The 22,292-nt window shown below is 41.0% G+C and overlaps 2 protein-coding genes across 2 annotated transcripts; both read left to right on the forward strand.

Moving 5' to 3' along the window:
• The first annotated feature begins 1,105 nt into the window (after nucleotides 1-1,105).
• On the forward strand, nucleotides 1,106-4,072 carry LOC106564067 (uncharacterized). The gene is made up of 3 exons (XM_045690601.2): nucleotides 1,106-1,567; nucleotides 2,659-2,756; nucleotides 2,886-4,072. Exons 1-3 carry the CDS (start codon nucleotides 1,369-1,371, stop codon nucleotides 3,564-3,566), a joined length of 978 nt encoding a protein of 325 aa, XP_045546557.2. The 5' UTR covers nucleotides 1,106-1,368; the 3' UTR covers nucleotides 3,567-4,072.
• A 3,904-nt stretch (nucleotides 4,073-7,976) lies between these two features.
• LOC145850183 (uncharacterized) lies at nucleotides 7,977-22,128 on the forward strand. Its single transcript, XM_014130044.3, has 4 exons — nucleotides 7,977-8,503; nucleotides 8,930-9,027; nucleotides 9,163-9,340; nucleotides 18,145-22,128. The coding sequence occupies exons 1-4, from the start codon at nucleotides 8,197-8,199 to the stop codon at nucleotides 19,041-19,043; spliced, it is 1,482 nt and encodes a 493-aa protein (XP_013985519.3). The 5' UTR covers nucleotides 7,977-8,196; the 3' UTR covers nucleotides 19,044-22,128.
• Nucleotides 22,129-22,292: the final 164 nt, after the last annotated feature.

Raw genomic sequence — 22,292 nt, forward strand, 5'->3', positions numbered from 1 at the left:
GCTGTTACTCTACACCATCCCTAGATAATCCAGTAATGAGAGATAATGTATAGAATATGTAAAGACCTATTAAATCAGTTTATTTTTTTTAACTTAATTCTGTTTTTTTGTTTTTTGTTTTTTGTTTTCTCCATTTAGTTTTTCCAGGTTTCTGATGTCCCTGTTTTTCTGTTTTTCGCTCTCAAAATCACACTGTTAATAGAAAAACAACAAAATTGGATGTTCTAAGTCCACAATAATACTTCAACCACATCAGGAGACAACTTTTGAAGTCTGAGAAAAATCTAAGATATGTTCATTTTTGTGTGTAGATACCCTTTAATGCAAGTGGCACCAGCAAGAGCCTTGCTTGGTTAGTGGTATCTCTGTAGCACACATGTGATTGCAGAGTTTGCTGAACAAATCACAACTGGATTGATGCAAATAATCATGATATCATTCTGCCAGGTAAACATAGACTACTTTGTAGTTAACGTTTAATTGACAAGGTTTTTGGGAAAGCTTTTCTATCAACCAGAAGATGGTTTTCATTAGCATCATCGCTAACAGCTACACATAGTGGTAGACAAATGCACTCAAACAGGGGCATTTCCTGGCTGTTTCCTCTTAAAAAAGTTGAAGGAAAATACAAATCACTGAGGCTAATTTAACGACGACTTGCAGGCAGTGGGTTCAGAATAACTATGAGGAAAAGTTCATCCAAATTATACCACCACCCAAAAGGACACTTTAGAGACAGGAAGGGTAAAGGGTCATGTGTTCTACACAGGTAGAGCCCTATCTGTCCATGTAGCCTTTAACAAAGTGGGCACTGCTTCATGTGGTAACACCTACACTCACCTAAATAGTCCATATGCCACTGGGTGAGAGAATATTCCATTATTTTTGGGCAGCATTATGTGAGGTGTTATTATGTGTTGTTAGTAATGAGCCTTGGTCAATTTAGCTAGGAATATGCCACCCTTATAATTTAAAAAAATCCAATCTGCTTTACCCACTCCAGTCAGCAGATAGAGATGTGCGTCTTTCAGGTGATGCTTCTTGCGTGACGTATAATCTAGTGGACGGAACTGGAGGCTTCTTCAACAGCGAAAAGAAGAAGAAAAGGTTTATTCAAGAGCGACAACAGACTGCTGATTTATCCAAGCGGGTGCTTGCTAGTGAATTTAAAACCGAAACATTGAAGTTCTTTACACCAATCTTGTGTATATTGATCTTTGTGTTTTGAACATAATTCTGTTTACGTATCTACACGTTCATTCTAAACGTAATTTGCTTGTTTAATTAGCAAATGTGTTAAATTGATACTGCACTAGGCTAATGGCCCAGAGCATGAGCTCAGTAAACTAGACTGATAAAGAAGCTCTGATGAAAGGAGAGGAAGAAGCTTTCAGAATGAAAAAGGAGGAAGAGGAGGCTATCACATTGAAAGAGGAGAATGGATTGAAAGAAGAGGAAGAACCTTTTGGAGTGAAAGAGGGAAAGGAGGCTATCTCAGTAAAAGACGAGGAGGAAGACGTTTTGGGAGTGAAAAAGGAGGAGGAGACTGAATATCCGATTAATATCAGTGAGTACTGTCTTAAAAACAGGGGCACAAACTATGCCGTTGTTGAACTAATGTGTGGTTTTAAAGGGGCATTCTACTGAAGTTCTACACTTGAATATGTTGTTCAGTACTGTAGGAATTGTTTAAGGGGCAATCCGCCATTGGTACATATATTTTGGGGACTTTTCAATTAGATGTATTGAATTCTCCATGTGGTCTTCATTAAAGTTCCCCTCATCAAATACAACAGGCTTTTAAAATTCAATGTCGGTGCATAATCTCTACTTAAAATATCAAGGGCACCCATTTAGTGGAACGACCCTTTCACATTTACAACACAAACAATATTTTACAAAATCATGATAAAAGTGGCCATTTTAGGCCCTTTTTAGACATATTAATGCCTCTTGTAAGACTCTGTGATTGTAATAGATGGTGTTAGAGAATTTCCAGTCATCTGGATTTTTTTTCGTACCCATACTGTCTTCTTTGAAGTAGAAAGCAGAATCGATATTAGGTTAAATATTAGACATGTCTAAGCAGAATGAAGGCTGAGCCCTTGTGAATGTACAGAGCTGGATCAACATCGAGTTAACCATTAGACATGTAAAAAACAGAACGTAAGCAGAATCTGTGTGGATGAGGCAAGGTAGACCAACACAAGATGTGACTGGTCTGGGCCATATGTGATCTTGTGAAGGCTACTGGAGACGCACATGGGTTAATCATACATAGACAACATCGGCCTGAACTTGTGAAGACCTTTGGACAGGAACATTAGCTAATCACTTATAGGCACCATTAGACCTGCAGTGGGAGTGAGCATGTCTGTGTGTCACGCCACCAATAGAATCTATGCCCTAATGTCTGAGCCAATAAGAAAGGCAGCAAGACTAGGGTGGCCAAGGCTAGAAGGTATCAATCATTTGCATAAAAGTGGGGTGACGATGTTATGTAAGGGAGAGTCAGTTCTTCAATGTAAATGCTCGGCTTTGTTGATTTTGTAATGAAGTCTATTTGAATTCACAAGCTCTGGTATCTGAGAAATATTTGATACAATATTTCCACGACAATGGTCATAAGTTTACTGTTTGATGTTCTCATTCACACAGGAGAGAGACATGACTATCGTGGATCCTCTGGGAAGCCTCAACAACATCCTGATGCTGATGAGGCAGAAAAGAGTCTCTCCAGATCAGAACACCAGATGGTACAGCTTGGTCTGGTCTAGCATACAGCTTGCTCTATCGGGGTCTGGGCTGGGTTTCTGTAAAGCACTTTATGACAACAGTGACATCAGCATCCATAATGATATGTGTCCCCTCTTTATGGTTACCAGGACAACGCTAGCCCTTCCTCTCTCCTGGAGTCCCCGTGTTGTGCCTCTCCCGGTAGCACCTTACTGCTGGGTATGAAGAGGTTGTCTGTGCTGCTGGTGGACTGCAGGAAAACAACGGGGCTGAGTGGAACTGTGAGAGGAGGAGAAGAGAAGAAAGGATCAGATTTCACTCATCAAAGTAAGTGTTGTAGTTTAGTTAGAACAAATAAAGTAGATCTGCCAACTAGACCTCAGCTGAATCTGGTAATGGATTGTGTGGCTGTTGAACAAGTTGAGGAGACTAACTTACTTGGCATTACCTTAGATTGTAAACTGTCATGGTCAAAACATATAGATTCAATGGTTGTAAAGATGGGGAGAGGTCTAGCCGCAATAAAGAGATGCTCTGCTTTTTTGACACCACACTCCAAAAAGCAAGTTCTGCAGGCTTTAGTTTTGTCTAATTTTGATTATTGTCCAGTCGTGTGGTCCAGTGCTGCAAGGAAAGACCTAGTTAAGCTGCAGCTGGCCCAGAACAGAGCGGCACGTTTTGCTCTTAATTGTAATCAGAGGGCTGATATAAATACTATGCATGCCAGTCTCTCTTGGCTAAGAGTTGAGGAGAGACTGACTGCATCACTTCTTATTTTTATAAGAAACATGAATGTGTTGAAAATCCCAAATTGTTTGCATAGTCTGTAAGGGAATTCTGCCCTATGTGCACAGAAGAGACCACAGGAAAACTTATTTGATCAGAGGTTAGTTTGTTTAGTAAGGATTGCAACCTGGAGTATACACTTACAGCAATTTGCAAGCAAGAGACTCAGTTCAAAAGATGGTGTTTTCCCTTTTTATCCCCTACTGAGGATCACCCCGCCCAGGGTGATGTCCCTTAACTTTAATACCATATAAGCTCATAATTAAAAGTTGCTAATATAAAGACACCCCGCAGCACAGCCCCTCTCCCCTATTTGACCTAGATAGTTTGTGTGTATGCATTGATATGTAGGCTACGTGTGCCTTTTACAAAATGTATGTAGTTCTGTCCTTGAGCTGTTCTTGTCTATTGATGTGCTGTATTATGTGTCATGTTTTGTGTGGACCCCAGGAAAAGTAGCTGCTGCTTTTGCAACTGCTAATGGGGATCCTAATAAAATAACAAACTCTGTTATTCTCTCTGAGCTCAGAAATAAAGAATCTTGGTTTGACTTGGACTCCAGCAGATCCTTATTGTATAATATCCAACACAACTCTCCCACGGATTGCTGTTTCATGATTGTCTCAATGAAGACTTCCTCATTCCACTTTCCTGGGGGCATTTACAAGCCTCCCACTGGTTGAATAAACATTGTTTCCACGTCAAATTAAAAAACATCCTTAACATTGATGAACCTTCACTATCTTCATCCCTAAACTAGCAACAATAACTATTGTCTATTGTTATTCTCAATGACTTTCCTGGCCTTATGAAATCCTAGCTAAATACAATGTTCCCACCAGTTTTCATGTCTTTAGTTATGCAAACATTTGTTTATTCCATTATATTTCTCATTAAGATGAATGTTGTTTTAATTCTATATGGGTCACGCATTGCTTTGGTCATGTGTTCTCTTATGGGTCAATGATTTTAATTAGAATATAGCAATGATGCTCTCTCCTCAATCACTTACAGTTTCTTTGGAAAGTATTCAGACCCCTTGACTTTTTAAACATTTTGTTACGTTACATCTTATTCTAAAATGGATTAAATTAAACAATTTCTTCAGCAATCTACACACAATACCCCATAATGACGAAGCGGAAACAAGCTTTTTATACATTTTTGCAAATGTATTAAACAAAAAAAAATGATTTACATAAGTATTCAGACCCTTTGCTATGAGACTCCAAATTGAGCTCAGGTGCATCCTGTTTCCATTGATCATCCTTGAGATGTTTCTACAACTAGATTGGAGTCCACCTGTGGTAAATTCAATTGATTGGACATGATTTGGAAAGGCACACACCTGTCTATATAAGGTCCCACAGTTGACAGTGCATGTCAGAGCAAAAACCAAGCCATGAGGTTGAAGGAATTGTCCGTAGAGCTCCGAGACAGGATTGTGTTGAGGCACAGATCTGGGGAAGGGTAAAACATTTCTGCAGCATTGAAGGCCCCTGTTTTAGCCCCCTGTAGTAAAAGGATATTCATGGGGTGTAATTATCTGTTTAAGTCATTAGTAAAGGACACATCGTTAACAATTCAGTTATCTTTTATTTTGTTTTGTGGTCTATATCCTCTCAATCATTTATTCCTTCATAAACAGAAAACATATGTTTACCTAAACACATGTCTGCAAGGGCCCCTCTAGGTTCACAACCACTTGACCATTAAATATGGATAGCTGACAACTATTTTTTAAAGGGTAAAATGAATCTGTTTAGGTCATCAGTAAAGGGGACATCTTAAATATTACAATGACCCTTTCAAAGAGAGACATCCCCCGGACATCTCCCATATAACTATTTTTAAAAGGGTAAAAATGATCTGTTTAGGCCGTTAGTAAAACATCTGTTTTCAAAGACACCTGGGGGTCCAGGTTGTTAATTATTTTGCGTACATATATAGTTCCCCTGTGTGCAAGGGCCCCCCGAGATTCACAACTTCTTGACCCTTAACATTCCCAGCCAAGGGGGAGATAGAGGGGGAGAAAGAGAAAGATTTAATGCATTGAACATCAATTACATTTTCTTTCAAACCTTTTATTTTGTTGAAAAAATGTTGTACAGACATTTAAATATACATATTACAATTATTAAAGTTTACTATTTAATATTAAATACCAAATTACGTCACTAATGTTTTATTACTAAAGAACTGTATATAAATCACACATGTTATTATTACATGTAGCAACATCACATAACAACAATATGGTAGAAACATAACATGGTAGAAACACCACATAACAATAACATGGTAGGAACACAACATGACAACATGGTAGCAGCACAACATGGTAGCATTACCACATAACAACAACATGGTAGAAACACAACATGACAACACCATGGTAGCAACACAATATGGTAGCAACACCACATAACAACAACAACATGGTAAAAACACAACATGGCAGCAACACCACATGACAACAACATGGCAGCAGCACAACATAGTAGCAACACAACATGGTAGCAACACAACATGGTAGGAACACAACATGGTAGAAACACAACATGGTAGAAACACCACATGACAACATGGTAGCATCACAACATGGCAGCAACACAACATGGTAGCAGGACAACATGGTACAAACATTATTGGGCACAGACAAGAGCACAAAAGCCAGAAAGTAGAGACAACAATACATCACGCGAAGCAGCCACAACTGTCAGTAGGAGTGTCCATGATTGAGTCCTTGAATGAAGAGATGGAGATAAAACTGTCCAGTTTGAGTGTTTTTTGCAGCTTGTTCCCATCGCTTGTTGCAGCGAACTGAAAGGAGGAGCGACCCAGGGATGTGTGCTTTGGGGACCTTTAACAGCATGTGACTGGCAGAACGGGTGTTGTATGTGAAGGATGAGGGCTGCAGTAGATATCTTAGATAGGGGTGAGTGAGGCCTAAGAGGGTTTTATAAATAAGCATTAAACCAGTGGGTTATCATAAGGTGAATGCACCAATTTGTAAGTCACTCTGGATAAGAGCGTCTGCTAAATGATGTAAATGGTATACAGAGAACCAGTTTACAGAGGAGTATAGAGTGCAGTGATGTGTCCTATAAGGAGCATTGGTGGCAAATCTGATGGCCGAATCGTAAAGAACATCTTGCCGCTCAATGTATCCTACTATGACTATATCCAACCCTACTCCATGTGTTGCCACTATCATGTATCCTACCATGATTATATCCAACCCAACTCCATGTGTTTCCACTATCATGTATCCTACCATGACTATATCCAACCCTACTCCATGTGTTGCCACTATCATGTATCCTACCATGATTATATCCAACCCAACTCCATGTGTTGCCACTATCATGTATCCTACCATGACTATATCCAACCCAACTCCATGTGTTGCCACTATCATGTATCCTACTTGGCTGAAGCTTTGATCCAGTGGAAGAAGTATTGAGGAGCAGGGAGGTTAAAGGTCACTTCAGGCTACAGCTGTTACTCTACACCATCCCTAGATAATGCAATAATGAGAGAAAATGTCTAGAATATTTAGGGCCCTATAACATCTCTATCTGTATATACCATCTCTATCTAATCTGTTTTCTTTTCTTTTTTTACCTAATTCCATTTTCTCCGTTTAGTTTTTCCAGGTTTCTGATTTGTCCCTGTTTTTCTCTCTAAATCACACTGTTAATAGAAAAACAACAACATTGGAAGTCCACAACAATACTTAAACCACATCAGGAGACCACTTTTGAAGTCTGAGAAAAATCTAAGACATTTTCATTTTGGGGTGTAGATACCCTTTAATTCAAGTGGCACCAGCAAGAGCCTTGCTTGGTTAGTGGTATCTCTGTAGCACACATGTGATTGCAGAGTTTGCTGATAAAATCACAACTGGATTGATGCAAATAACCATGATATCATTCTGCCAGCTAGGCATAGACTACTTTGTAGTTAACATTTAATTGACAAGGTTTCTTGTTAAGCTTTTCCATCAACCAGAAGATGGTTGTCATTTGCATCATCGCTAACAGCTACACATAGTGGTAGACAAATGCACTCAGACAGGGACTTTTCTGGGCTGTTTCCTCTTCAGAAAGTTTAAGGAAAATACAAATCACTTAGACAAATTTAACAACGGCTTGCAGGCAGTTGGTTCAGTATAACTATTACCAAAAAATGAATACTCTTTAATCTGTCACCTAATCCTGCCTAATGGGCAGGTCAGACCTGGAGGAAATGATTGGCTGTAAGAAGTAAGAGAAAACATAACATCTGGTTGTTTTTAAATGACTACTTATGACATTGCTTGCCAGAATAAACATTGTAATTAATATTTTTCCAATCTGCGATACCCACTCTAGTCAGCAGATGGCGTTATGAGTCTTACAGGTGATGCTTCTTGAGTGACGTATAATCTAGTGGACGGAACTGGAGGCTTCTTCAACAGCGACAAAAGGCTTCTGATTCAACCAACGCCATGGTTTGCTAGCGAACATAAATCTGAAACATTGAAGCTCTTTAGACCAATCTTGTCTATATCACTCTTAGTATTTTGAATATAATTTTGTTTACTTAACTACTAATTCATTTAAACGTAATTTGCTTGTTAAACTAGCAAATGTGTTAAATTGATAATGCACTAGGCTAATCGACCGGAGCATGAGCTCACTAAGCTCGACGGAGAAAGAAGAAGCTTTTAGGATGAAAAAGGAGGAAGAGGAGGCGATTACATTGAAAGAAGAAGAGGATGATATTACAGTGAAAGAGGAATATGGGAAAGAGGTTGTCAAAGTGGAAAAAGAGGCAGAATCTTTCAGAATCAAAAAGGAGGAAGATGCCATATTGAAAGAAGAGGAAGAACCTTTTGGAATAAAAGAGGAAGAGGAGGCTATCTCAATAAAAGAGGAGGAAGACGTTTTGGAAGTGAAAAAGGAGGAGGAGGAGGCTGAAGATCAGATTACCACCAGTGAGTACTGTCTTAAAAACAGGGGCACAAACTATGCAGTTCTTGAAATGTTGTTATAAAGGGGCATTCTACTGAAGTTCTACACTTGAATATGTTGTTCAGTACTGTAGGAATTGTTTAAGGGGCAATCTGCCATTGGTACATATATTTTTGGGACTTCGACATGTTGAATTCTCATTCTTCATGTGGTCTACATTAAAGTTCACCTCATCTAATATAACAGGCTTTTAAAATAGGTGCATTATTTCTACTTAAAATATCAAAGGGACGTAAAAGGCACCCATTTTATGGAAATGACTACATTTGCAACATAAACAATGTTTTACAAAATCATGATGAAAGTGGCCATTTAAGACGTATTCATGCCTCTTGATTGCAATAGATGGTCATGGGTTTACAATCGGTTTGATGTTCTCGTTCACACAGGACAGAGACGTGACTATTGTGGATCCTTTGGGGAGCCTCAACAACATCCTGATGCTGACGAGTCAGAGAAGAGTCTTTCCAGATCAGAACACCAGATGGTACAGCTTGGTCTGGTCTAGCATACAGCTTGTTCTATCAGGGTCTGGGCTGGGTTTCTGTAAAGCACTTTATGACAACAGTGACATCAGCATCCATAATGATATGTGTCTGTGTCCCCTCTTTATGGTTACCAGGACAACGCTAGCCCTTCCTCTCTCCTGGAGTCCCCGTGTCGTGCCTCTCCTGGTAGCGCCTTACTGCTGGGTATGAAGAGGTTGTCTGTGCTGCTGGTGGACTGCAGGAAAACAACGGGGCTGAGTGGAACTGTGAGAGGAGGAGAAGAGAAGAAAGGATCAGATTTGACACATCAAAGTAAGTGCTGTAGTTTAGTTTGAACAAATACAATAGATCTGCCCACTGGTATCTGTTACCAGGACAACCAGCAGAGTTCTGTTAGTTGACATGAAGATAGACTGGTGGATATGGATGTTATGAATATCATAACACTGAACTAGGATTCTGCCAATGAAAAGAGAGAAACCAATAAACCATATAAAACCTTGATGAAAGTTAGATTTAGAACGTTTCAAGATGATCTGATGTAAGGTGCATGTTTTACAAAAACTTTCCTAAAAACATTATGGATGTTACATTGCCTGTCCCAGTCAACCCCCCCTATCTTTACAAGACTCTAGAACAGGCAAACAAAACTCCAGACACTTCAATGTGGTCTGTATTGCTTCATTAACTTCTCTCGGGCAGGTGGGACGCTACCATCCCACCCACGGTTCACACTATTCAACAGCCAGTGAAAAATCAGAGCGCCAAATTCAAAACAAGAAAATGTCATAATTCAAAGTTCTCAAACATACGACTATTTTACACCATTTTAAAGATACACTTCTCCTTAATGTAACCACATTGTCCGATTTCAAGAAGGCTTTACGGCGAAAGCATAAAGTTAGATTATGTTAGGACAGGGACAACACAAGAAAAACCACACAGCCATTTTCCAAGCAGGAGAGGGGTCACAAAAAACAGAAATTCAGCTAAAATTAATTAAGCACTAACCTTTGACGATCTTCATCAGATGACACTCCTAGGACTCAATGTTAGACAATACATGTATGTTTTGTTCGATAAAGTTCATATTTCTATCGAAAAACAGCATTTTACATTGGCGCGTGATGTTCAGAAAATATTTTGCCTCCAATACAGCCGGTGAATGAGCACAACAATTTACAAAAATACTCATCATAAACTTTGATAAAATATTCAACTGTTATTCAAAGAATTATAGATAACCATCTCCTTTATACAACCGCTGTGACAGATTTCAAAAAAGCTTCACGAGGAAAGCACACTTTGCAATAATCTGAGTCCGGCACTCAGAAACATACACCAGGCAATACAGATACCCGCCATTTTGGAGTCATCTAAAATCATAAATAGCATTATAAATATTCACTTACCTTTGATGATCTTCATCAGAAGGCACTTCCAGGAATCCCAGGTCCACAATAAATGTTGTTTTGTTCGATAAAGTCCATAATTTATGTCCAAATACCTCCTTGTTGTTTGCGCCTTCAGTAAGCTACTCCAAATGTAGGAAGCACGCCCAAAATTTTGCGACGAAAAGTCTAAAAAAATTTATATTTACGTTCGTTGAAACATGTCAAACGTTGTATAGCATCAATCTTTAGGGCCTTTTTAACATAAAACTCAATAATATTCCAACCGGACGATTCCAATGTCTTGAAAAACGTTATGGAACACAACTACCTCATCACGTGAATGTGCGCCACAAAACTCATGTCATTTTCTGAGTCACCAACTTCCCGGCCTTCTTGTTCGCTCTCTGTTCACTGCAAAAGCCTGTTCTAAAGACTGTTGCCATCTAGTGGAAGCCTTATGAACCCAAAATGAACCCAAAATCACTGTGTGTTAGATAGGCAATGACTTGAAAAGACTACAAGCATCAGATTTCCCACTTCCTGGTTGGATTTTTCTCAGGTTTTTGCCTGCCATATGAGTTCTGTTATACCTGTTATACCCACAGACATCTTTCAAACAGTTTTAGAAACTTCAGAGTGTGTTCTATCCAAATCTACTAATAATATGCATATTCTAGTTTCTGGGCTCGAGTAGTAGGCCGTTTACGTTTTTCATCCGGCCGTGAAAATACTGCCCCTAACCAAGAGAGGTTAACATTTGATCTACACATCTTAAATTCTTCAAATATTCAAATATGATTGTCTTAAAGGAGGATTGTAGCACCTACAGATGAAACATTATGGAGTCTTAAAAGAGGACTGTAGCATCTAATGATGAAACATTAAGGAGTCTAATGATGGAAAGGGGATACCTAGTCAGTTGTATAACTAAATGTGTCTTCCGCATTGAACCCAACCCCTCTGATTCAGAGCCTTAATCGACGTCCACGTCATTGGTGCCCGGGGATTAGTTGTTGCTGGGGGTTAACTGCCTTGCTCAAGTTCAGGACGGCAGATTTTTCCAACTTGCTGACGTGGGGATTCGAACCAGAGACCTTTTGGTTACTGGCCCAACATTCTTAACTGCTAGTCTACAAATGTTACAAATGTTTCAACTTCAATTCATTATTGCTCAATGATGCTTTAAAGGAGAAGTTTACCCAGAATCCAGAAACTCCTAAGTGATTTCATACATTGAAACTAGTCCAGTGACGCCACAGACACAGGATATTGGATAGAGAATCACTTGAAAACTACAAAACTCAAATTTCCCACTTCCTGGTTGGATTTTTCTCATGTTTTCGCCTGCCATATGAGTTCTGTTATACTCATAGACATTATTTTAACAGTTTTGGAAACTTTAGAGTGTTTTCTATCCAAATCTACACATTATATGCATATCCTAGCTTCTGGGCCTGAGTAACAGGCAGTTTACATTGGGCACCTTATTCATCCAAGCTACTCAATACTGCCCCCGTTCCCAAAGAAGTTAAAGGAGAAGTTTACCCAGAATCCAGAAACTCCTAAGTGATTCCACAGATTGAAACTAGTCCCGTGGAGTTTGCCCTCTCCCCCTCTCTCTCCCTGTAGTGCTGTACTGAAACAGCTGCAGAAACGTGACTTGTGATGTTGCTGCATGCGGGCCTCACTCTGCTGCTTTGCCAGTTAATTTGTTATTTTATTAAAGCTATGGCCCTTTCACCTGGAGTTGTTTATTTATGTCTGAGAAAAAAAAAACTTTTTTACCCATAAAACATATACAAATAAACTCAGCAAAAAAATGAACGTATCTTTTTCAGGACCCTGTCATTCAAAGATTATTCGTAAAAATCCAAATAACGTCACAAATCAAACCAAATTTATTTATAAAGCCCTTCTTACATCAGCTGATATCTCAAAGTGCTGTACAGAAACCCAGCCTAAAACCCCAAACAGCAAGTAAGGCAGGTGTAGAAGCACGGTGGCTAGGAAAAACTAGAAAGGCCAAAACCTAGGAAGAAACCTAGAGAGGAACCAGGCTATGAGGGGTGGCCAGTCCTCTTCTGGCTGTGCCGGGTGGAGATTATAACAGAACATGGCCAAGATGTTCAAATGTTCATAAATGACCAGCATGGTCAAATAATAATGATCACAGTAGTTGTCGGGGGTGCAACAGGTCAGCACCTCGAGTAAAATGTCAGTTGGCTTTTCATAGCCGATCATTGAGAGTATCTCTACCGCTCCTACTGTCTCTAGAAAGTTGAAAACAGCAGGTCTGGGACAGGTAGCACGTCCAGTGAACAGGTCAGGGTTCCATAGCCGCAGGCCAGGTGGACTGGGGACAGCAAGGAGTCATCATGCCAGGTAGTCCTGAGGCATGGTTCTAGGGCTCAGGTCCTCCGAGAGAGAGAAAGAGAGAATTAGAGAGAGCATACTTAAATTCACACAGGGCACCGGATAAGACAGGAGAAATACTCCAGATATAAGACTGACCCTAGCCCCCCGACACATAAACTACTGCAGCATAAATACTGGAGGCTGAGACAGGAGGGGTCAGGAGACACTGTGGCCCCTTCCGATGATACCCCCGGACAGGGCCAAACAGGCAGGATATAACCCCACCCACTTTGCCAAAGCACAGCCCCCACACCACTAGAGGGATATCTTCAACCACCAACTTACCATCCTGAGACAAGGCCGAGTATAGCCCACAAAGATCTCCGCCACGGCACAACCCAAGGGGAGGCGCCAACCCAGACAGGAAGACCACGTCAGTGACTCAACTCACTCAAGTGACGCATCCCTCCTAGGGACGGCATGGAAGAACACAAAGTAAGCCAGTGACTCAGCCCCTGTAATAGGGTTAGAGGCAGAGAATCCCAGTGGAGAGAGGGGAACAGGCCAGGCAGAGACAGCAAGGGCGGTTCGTTGCTTCAGAGCCTTTCCGTTCACCTTCACACTCCTGGGCCAAACTACACTCAATCATAGGACCTACTGAAGAGATGAGTCTTCAGTAAAGACTTAAAGGTTGAGACCGAGTCTGCGTCTATCACATGGGTAGGCAGACCATTCCATAAAAATGGAGCTCTATAGGAGAAAGCCCTGCCTCCAGCTGTTTGCTTAGAAATTCTAGGGACAATTAGGAGGCCTGCGTCTTGTGACCGTAGCGTACGTGTAGGTATGTACGGCAGGACCAAATCGGAAAGATAGGTAGGAGCAAGCCCATGTAATGCTTTGTAGGTTAGCAGTAAAACCTTGAAATCAGCCCTTGCCTTAACAGGAAGCCAGTGTAGGGAGGCTAGCACTGGAATAATATGATCACATTTGTTGGTTCTAGTCAGGATTCTAGCAGCCGTATTTAACACTAACAGAAGTTTATTTTGTGCTTTATCCGGGTAGCCGGAAAGTAGAGCATTGCAGTAGTCCAACCTAGAAGTAACAAAAGCATGGTTTAATTTTTCTGCATCATTTTTGGACAGAAAGTTTCTGATTTTTGCAATGTTACGCAGATGGAAAAAAAGCTGTCCTTGAAACAGTCTTGATATGCTCTTCAAAAGAGAGATCAGGGTCCAGAGTAATGCCGAGGTCCTTCACAGTTTTATTTGAGACGACTGTACAACCATCAAGATTAATTGTCAGATTCAACAGAAGATCTCTTTGTTTCTTGGGACCTAGAACAAGCATCTCTGTTTTGTCCGAGTTTAAAAGTAGAAAGTTTGCAGCACTTCCTTATGTCTGAAACACAGGCTTGTAGCGAGGGCAATTTTGGGGCTTCACCATGTTTCATTGAAATGTACAGCTGTGTGTCATCCGCATAGCAGTGAAATTTAACATGTTTTCGAATGACATCCCAAAGAGGTAAAATATATAGTGAAAACAATAGTGGTCCTAAAACGGAACCTTGAGGAACACCGAAATGTACAGTTGGTTTGTCACAGATCTTCATTGTAAAGGGTTTAAACACTGTTTCCCATGCTTGTTCAATGAACCATAAACAATTAATGAACATGCACCTGTGGAACGGTCGTTAAGACACAAACAGCTTACAGACGGTAGGCAATTAAGGTTACAGTTATGAAAACCTAGGACTCTAAAGAAGCCTTTCTACTGACTCTGGAAAAACACCAAAAGAAAGATGCCCAGGGTCCCTGCTCATCTGCGTGAAGATGCCTTAGGCATGCTGCAAGGAGGCATGAGGACTGCAGATGTGGCAGGGCAATAAATTGCAATGTCCGTACCGTGAGACGCCTAAGACAGCGCTACAGGGAGAGAGGACGGACAGCTTATCGTCCTCGCGGTGGCAGACCACATGTAACAACACCTTCACAGGATCGGTACATCTGAACATCACACCTGCGGGACAGGTACAGGATGGCAACAACAACTGCCCAAGTTGCACCAGGAACGCACAATACCTCAATCAGTGCTCAGACTGTCCACAGTAGGCTGAGAGAGGCTGGACTGAGGGCTTGTAGGCCTGTTGAAAGGCAGGTCCTCACCAGACATCACCGGCAACAACGCGCCTCTGGGCACAAACCCACCGTCACTTGACCAGACAAGACTGGCAAAAAGTGCTCTTCACTGACAAGTCGCGGTTTTGTCTCCAGGGGTGATGGTCGGATTCGCATTTATCATCGAAGGAATGAGTGTTACACCGAGGCCTGTACTCTGGAGCGGGATCGATTTGGAGGTGGAAGGGCCGTCATAGTCTGGGGCGGTGTGTCACAGCGTCATCAGACTGGGCTTGTTGTCATTGCAGGCAATCTCAACACTGTGCGTTACAGGGAAGACATCCTCCTCCCTCATGTGGTACCCTTCCTGCAGGGTCATCCTGACATGACCCTCCAGCATGACAATGCCACCAGCCATACTGCTCGTTCTGTGCGTGATTTCCTGCAAGACCGGAATGTCAGTGTTCTGCCATGGCCAGCGAAGAGCCCGGATCTCAATCCCATTGAGCACGTCTGAGACCTGTTGGATCGGAGGGTGAGGGCTAGGGCCATTCCCCCCAGAAATGTCGGGTGCCTTGGTGGAAGAGTGGGGTAACATCTCAAGTACTGGCAAATCTGGTGCAGTCCATGAGGAGGAGATGCACTGCAGTACTTAATGCAGCTGGTGGCCACACCAGATACTGACTGTTACTGATTATCCCCCCCCCCTTTGTTCAGGGACACATTATTCCATTTCAGTTAGTCACATGTCTGTGGAACTTGTTCAGTTTATGTCTCAGTTGTTGAATCTTATATTCATACAAATATTTACACGTTAAGTTTGCTGAAAATAAACACAGTTTACAGTGAGGACGTTTCTTTTTTTTGCTGAGTTTAGATTGACGAGGGGGGAAAAAACAATTTCATAAATTTTAGAATAATGCTGAAACGTAACAAAATTTGGAAAAGGTGAAAGGGTCTGAATGCTTAACGTGTGTGTGTGTGTGTGTGTGTACTGAACCAAAATATAAACAACAATTTACAGTTCATATAAGTCAGTCATTGTAAATAAATAAATTAGGCCCTAATCTATGGACTTCACATGACTGGGCAGGGGCGCAGCCATTGGTGGGCCCTGGAGGGCATACACCCACCCATTACGGAGCCAGGCCCAGCCAATCAGAATGAGATTTTCCCCACAAAAGGGCTTCATTACAAAGAGAAATACAACTCGGGTGGCTGGTCTCAGACGATGTGGAGGTCCTGGGCTGGTGTCGTTATATGTGGTCTGTGGTTGTGAGGCCAGTTGGATGTACTGCCAAATTCTCTAAAACGACGTTGGAGGCGGCTTCTGGTAGAGCATTGAACATTCAATTATCTGGTAACAGCTCTAGTGGATATTCCTGCAGTCAGCATGCCAATAGCACTCTCCCTCAAAACTTGAGACATCTGTGGCCTTTTATTATCCCCATCACAAGGTGCACCTGTGTAATAATGAAGCTGTTCAATCAGTTTTTTGATTAAAAAAAGTTTTGAGAATGAACCAAATATTAATTTTCACGAAGTCTGCTTCCTCAGGTTGTATGATGGCAATTTGCATATACTCCAGAATGTTATGAAGAGTGATCAAATGAATTGCAATTAATTGCAAAGTCCCTCTTTGCCATGCAAATGAACTGAATCCCCCCCCAAAACTGGAAGCTTCAAAAGGAGGGGGGTGCTTGGAATCATTGTTCTTCCTCTCATGGTTACCTGCAAGGAAACACATGCCGTCATCATTGTTTTGCACAAAAAGGGCTTCACAGGCAAGGATATTGCTGCCAGTAAGATTGCACCTAAATCAACCATTTATCGGATCATCAAGAACTTCAAGGAGAGCGGTTCAATTGTTGTGAAGAATGCTTCAGGCCACCCAAGAAAGTCCAGCAAGTGCCAGGACAGTCTCCTAAAGTTGATTCAGCTGCGGGATCGGGGCACCACCAGTACAGAGCTTGCTCAGGAATGGCAGCAGGCAGGTGTGAGTGCATCTGCACGCACAGTGAGGCGAAGACTTTTGGAGGATGGCCTGGTGTCAAGAAGGGCAGCAAAGAAGCCACTTCTCTCCAGGACAAATACATCAGGGACAGACTGATATTCTGCAAAAGGTACAGCGATTGGACTGCTGAGGACTGGGGTAAAGTCATTTCCTCTGATGAATCCCCTTTATGATTGTTTGGGGCATCCGGAAAAAAAGCTTGTCCGGAGAAGACAAGGTGAGTGCTACCATCAGTCCTGTGTCATGCCAACAGTAAAGCATCCTGAGACCATTCATGTGTGGGGTTGCTTCTCAGTCAAGGGAGTGGGCTCACTCACAATGTTGCCTAAGAACACAGCCATGAATAAAGAATGGTACCAACACATCCTCCGAGAGCAACTTCTCCCAACCATCCAGGAACAGTTTGGTGACGAACAATGCCTTTTCCAGCATGATGGAGCACCTTGCCATAAGGAAAAAGTGATAACTAAGTGGCTCGGGGAACAAAACAACAATATTTTGGGTCCATGGCCAGGAATCTCCCCAGACCTTAATCCCATTGAGAACTTGTAGTCAATCCTCAAGAGGCGGGTGGACAAACAAAAACCCACAAATTCTGACAAACTACAAGCATTGATTATGCAAGAATGGGCTGCCATCAGTCAGGATGTGGCCCAGAAGTTAATTGACAGCATGCCAGGGCGGATTGCAGAGGTCTTGAAAAAGAAGGGTCAACACTGCAAATATTGACTGTTTGCATGAACTTAATGTCATTGTCAATAAAAGCCTTTGACAGTTATGAAATGCTTGTAATTATACTTCAGCATTTCATAGTAACATCTGACAAAAATATCTAAAGACAACTGAAGCAGAAAACTTTGTGGAAATTAATATTTGTCATTCTCAATTTTTTTTGCCATGACTGTAGGTTGCATTCTGTATCGTACAGCTATGAAAGTTATATATTTAGAACCACCTGCTCGATTGGAATCCAGTGACATCTGTGTCTTGAGTGTCCTAGAACTGTTTAGTTTTTTGTGTTCTGACTTGTAAAACAGAATGAATAAATAAGTAATGTAAACATTATCAGTAATTACCAGGAAACTCTACAACATTTGTTTTAAAATCACACCAAGATTGTTAAAACTGGCCTTAGGTTATTGAGGGATCTGATTAGGATTTACCCTCGTAGCAAGGCCGTTTTATCATGTGGAGGTTTCATTCGGGTCTCTATTTTAAAAAACACACTGTCTTTGGCAGGAGAAAGACCAGACTCGGAGGAACCAGAGCCAGGGATGTCCAAACCAGCAAGAAGACACCAATGTTCCCACTGCGGAAAGGGTTGTAACCACTTATGTGAGCTGAAACGACATGAGAGAATACACACAGGGGAGAAGCCTTACCACTGCTCCCAATGTGGAAAGAGTTTTAGCAGTAAAGGATACCTGAACCAACATGAGAGAATACACACAGGGGGGAAGTCTTACCACTGCTCCCAGTGTGGAAGGAGTTTTAACCTGTTAGGATACCTGAAACGACATGAGCGAGTACACACAGGGGAGAAGCCTTACCACTGTTCCCAGTGTGGAAAGGGTTGTAACCTCTTATGGGAGCTGAAACAACATGAGAGAATACACACAGGGGGGAAGCCTTATCACTGCTCCCAGTGCGGCAAGAGTTTTAACCTCGTATGGCACCTGAAACAACATGAGAGAATACACACAGGGGAGAAACCTTACCATTGCTCGCAGTGTGGAAAGAGTTTTAACCAGAAAGGACACATGAAAGCTCATGAGATAATACACACAGGGGAGAAGCCTTACCACTGCTCCCATTGTGGAAAGAGTTTTAGCCATTTAAGGAACCTGAAAGCTCATGAGATAATTCACACAGGGGAGAAGCCTTACCACTGCTCCCAGTGTGGCAAGTGTTTTAACCAGTTAGGGGCCCTGAAACAACACAAGAGAATACACACAGGGGAGAAGCCTTACCACTGCTCCCAGTGTGGAAAGTGTTTCAACGGGTCAGGGGATCTGAAAAAACATGAGAGAATACACACAGGGGAGAAGCATTACCATTGCTCCCAGTGTGGAAAGTGTTTCCACCGGTCAGGGGAGCTGAGAAAACATGAGAGAATACACACAGGGGAGAAGCCTTAACACTGCTCCCAGTGTGGAAGGAGTTTTTACCAGAACTCGATAAAATACACAGAGGGGAGAAGCCATACCACTAATCCCAGGGTGCAAAGCCCATTTAGGATGCCTGAAAGAACACATGAGACTGCACACAGAGGAGAAGGCTTACAAAAGCTCAGACTGTGGGAAAACATATTACTCATAACAGTCACTTAAACGTCATTAGACAATCCACACAGGAGAGAGAAATTACTTCTCTTAGCGTGTATGTTGATATTTCACATCTCATTGACTCAAAACTCATCAGAGAACGTACACAGTGCTCCTGTTGTCTTATATTGTTGACTGATAATGTTTTTACCTGTTTTTACCATATGAAATTGCTTCTTCCAATTATTGATAAACATGTACCTGTTAAGAAACTGACTGTTAGAACTGTTAAGGCTCCATAGATTGATGAGGAATTGAAAAACTGTATAGTTGAAGGAGATGGGGCAAAAGGAGTGGCTAATAAGTCTGGCTGCACATCTGGCTGGCTTACGTACTGCAAATTGAGAAATGATGTGACCAAACTCAACAACAAAAAAATCACTTTATTATGAAGCCAAGATCAATGATATAAAGAATGATGGAAAAAAAACTCTGGAAGAAAAAACATAATGAAAGAATAGCAGTGCAAGTATTGAATTTTAATTAATTAATTTAATTTAATCCTAGTAAATATTCCCTGTTTTAGGTTAGTTAGGATCACCACTTTATTCTAAGAATGTGAAATGTCAGAATAGTAGTAGTAGAGAGAGATTTATTTCAGCTTTTATTTCATCACATTCCCAGTGGATCAGAAGTTTACATACACTCAATTCGTATTTGGTAGAATTGCCTTTAAATTGTTTAACTTGCGTCAAATGTTTCGGGTAGCCTTCCACAAGCTTCCCACAATAAGTTGGGTGGATTTTGGCCCATTCCTCCTGACAGAGCTGGTGTTACTGAGTCAGGTTTCTAGGTCTCCTTGCTCGCACATGCTTTTTCAGTTCTGCCCACAAATTTTCGAAAGGATTGAGGACAGGGCTTTGTTTTGGCCACTCCAATACCTTGACTTTGTTGTTCTTAAGCCATTTTTCCACAACTGTGGAAGTATGCTTGTGGTCATTGTCCATTTGGAAGACCCATTTGCGACCAAGCTTTAACTTCCTGACTGATGTCTTGAGATGTTGCTTCAATATATCCACATAATTTTCCTCCCTAATGATGCCATTTATTTTGTGAAGTGCACCAGTCCCTCCTGCAGCAAAACACCCCCACAACATGATGCTGCCACCCCCGTGCTTCAGGGTTGGGATGGTGTTCTTCGGCTTGCAGGCATCCCCTTTTTCCTCCAAACATAACGATGGTCATTATGGCCAAACAGTTCTGTTTTTGTTTTATCAAACCAGAGGACATTTCTCCAAAAAGTACGATCTTTGTCCCCATGTGCAGTTGCAAACCGGAGTCTGGCTTTTTTATGGCGGTTTTGGAGCAGTGGCTTCTTCCTTGCTGAGCGGCCTTTCAGGTTATGTCGATATATGACTTTTTTACTGTGGATATAGATACTTTTGTACCTGTTTCCTCCAGCATCGTCACAAGGTCGTTTGCTGTTGTTCTGGGATTGATTTGCACTTTTCGTACCAAAGTACGTTCATCTCTAGGAGTCTTGGCTGATTTTTATTTTTATTTTTCCATGATGTCAAGCAAAGAGGCACTGAGTTTGAAGGTAGACCTTTGAAATACATCCACATGTACACCTCCAATTGACTCAAATGATGTCAATTAGCCTATCAGAAGCTTATAAAGCCATAACATAATTTTCTGGAATTTTCCAAGCTGTTTAAAGGCACAGTCAACTTAGTGTATGTAAACTCCTGACCCACTGGAATTGTCATACAGTGAATTATAAGTGAAATAAGAAATGTGTGGAGTGGTTGAAAAACGAGTTTTAATGACTCCAACATAAGTGTATGTGATCTTCCGACTTCAACTGTATGTATATATTTTTAAACAAGCTGTGTAAGCCTTTTCTTTAAGCTGTGAAATCTACTTTACCAGGTCAAATAAACTCCAACATATAGACTTTAAAGAACATTGTTGATTAACTTTTTTTTATTCATGTAACTGACATTAGTGTGCTGCTTACAGTTTAGCTTCCTCCACTGTCCCCATACTTGGCTCAAACTAGTGATCCTCTGCTTCTCAACATGCGTGACCTCTCTCCTTGACAATAAACCTATTGAGCTATACAAAAGGTACCAGTTGGATAGCTCCATCTGTGACGTTTCAAGCTAGCTGTGGAGTGATCTTACGGCACGTTCTTACCTCCGTTACACATGTTCAGGTTGACTTTCCCACAGAATCAACCATATACAGTACCAGTCAAAAGTTAGGACACAACTACTCATTCAAGGGTTTTTCTTTATTTTTACTATTTTCTACATTGTAGAATAATGGTGAAGACATCAAAACTACTAAATAACACTTATGGAATCATAGGGTAACCAAAAAAGTGTTAAACAATATGCCACACCTGTCAGGTAAATGGATTGCCTTGGCAAAGTAGAAATTTTAACTAACAGGGATATAAACAAATCTGTGCACCAAATTTGAGAGAAATAAGCTTTCGTGCGTATTGAAAAAATCTGGGATATTTCAGCTCATGAAACATGGGACCAACACTTTACACATTTATATTTTTAATAACATCTACCCAAAATATTTCACTTTCTTTTTTACATTACCCAAAATATCATGACATTAACGATAGTTCAAATGTGTGAACGTCTAAATAAAGAAATGCCATTGTGTCGACCCCATCGACAATGGGGAGGTGTTACTGATGTGCTTTGTGTCTGTCTCCAATGTAAAAAAAAATGTTGGTCTTCTTAAAACCTTATTTTAGGTTTTAAGGAAGTGTGTAGGTCCCATTCTGTATCATACAGCTATGAAGGTTATATATTTACAGCCACCTGCTTGATAGGAATCCAGTGATGTCTGTGTCTTGTGCCATAGAACTGTCTAGTGTTTTGTGTTCTGACTTATGAAACAGAAATAAAAATAAGTAATGTAAACATATCAATAATTACCAGGATGCTCTACAACATTTGTTATAAAATCACACAAAGATTGTTTTAAATTATGAAATGTTTGAAAGCTGGCCTCAGGTTATTGAGGGATCTGATTTGGTTTAAACCTCATAGCAAGGCAGTTTTATCATGTGGAGATTTCATTCTGGTCTGTCTTAAA

The sequence above is a fragment of the Salmo salar genome, chromosome 12, assembly GCF_965601325.2.
Source record: "Salmo salar chromosome 12, fSalSal1, whole genome shotgun sequence".
Taxonomy (NCBI): domain Eukaryota; kingdom Metazoa; phylum Chordata; class Actinopteri; order Salmoniformes; family Salmonidae; genus Salmo; species Salmo salar.

Bases quoted from the DNA above. Each gene is read 5' to 3' on its own strand.
- LOC145850183 (XM_014130044.3), top strand. From the start codon at position 8,197: ATGAGCTCACTAAGCTCGACGGAGAAAGAAGAAGCTTTTAGGATGAAA. The intron at 8,504-8,929 runs GTGAGTACTGTC...TCGTTCACACAG, and splicing joins TGAAGATCAGATTACCACCA to GACAGAGACGTGACTATTGT. The intron at 9,028-9,162 runs GTACAGCTTGGT...TATGGTTACCAG, and splicing joins CCAGATCAGAACACCAGATG to GACAACGCTAGCCCTTCCTC.
- LOC106564067 (XM_045690601.2), top strand. From the start codon at position 1,369: ATGAAAGGAGAGGAAGAAGCTTTCAGAATGAAAAAGGAGGAAGAGGAG. The intron at 1,568-2,658 runs GTGAGTACTGTC...TCATTCACACAG, and splicing joins TGAATATCCGATTAATATCA to GAGAGAGACATGACTATCGT. The intron at 2,757-2,885 runs GTACAGCTTGGT...TATGGTTACCAG, and splicing joins CCAGATCAGAACACCAGATG to GACAACGCTAGCCCTTCCTC.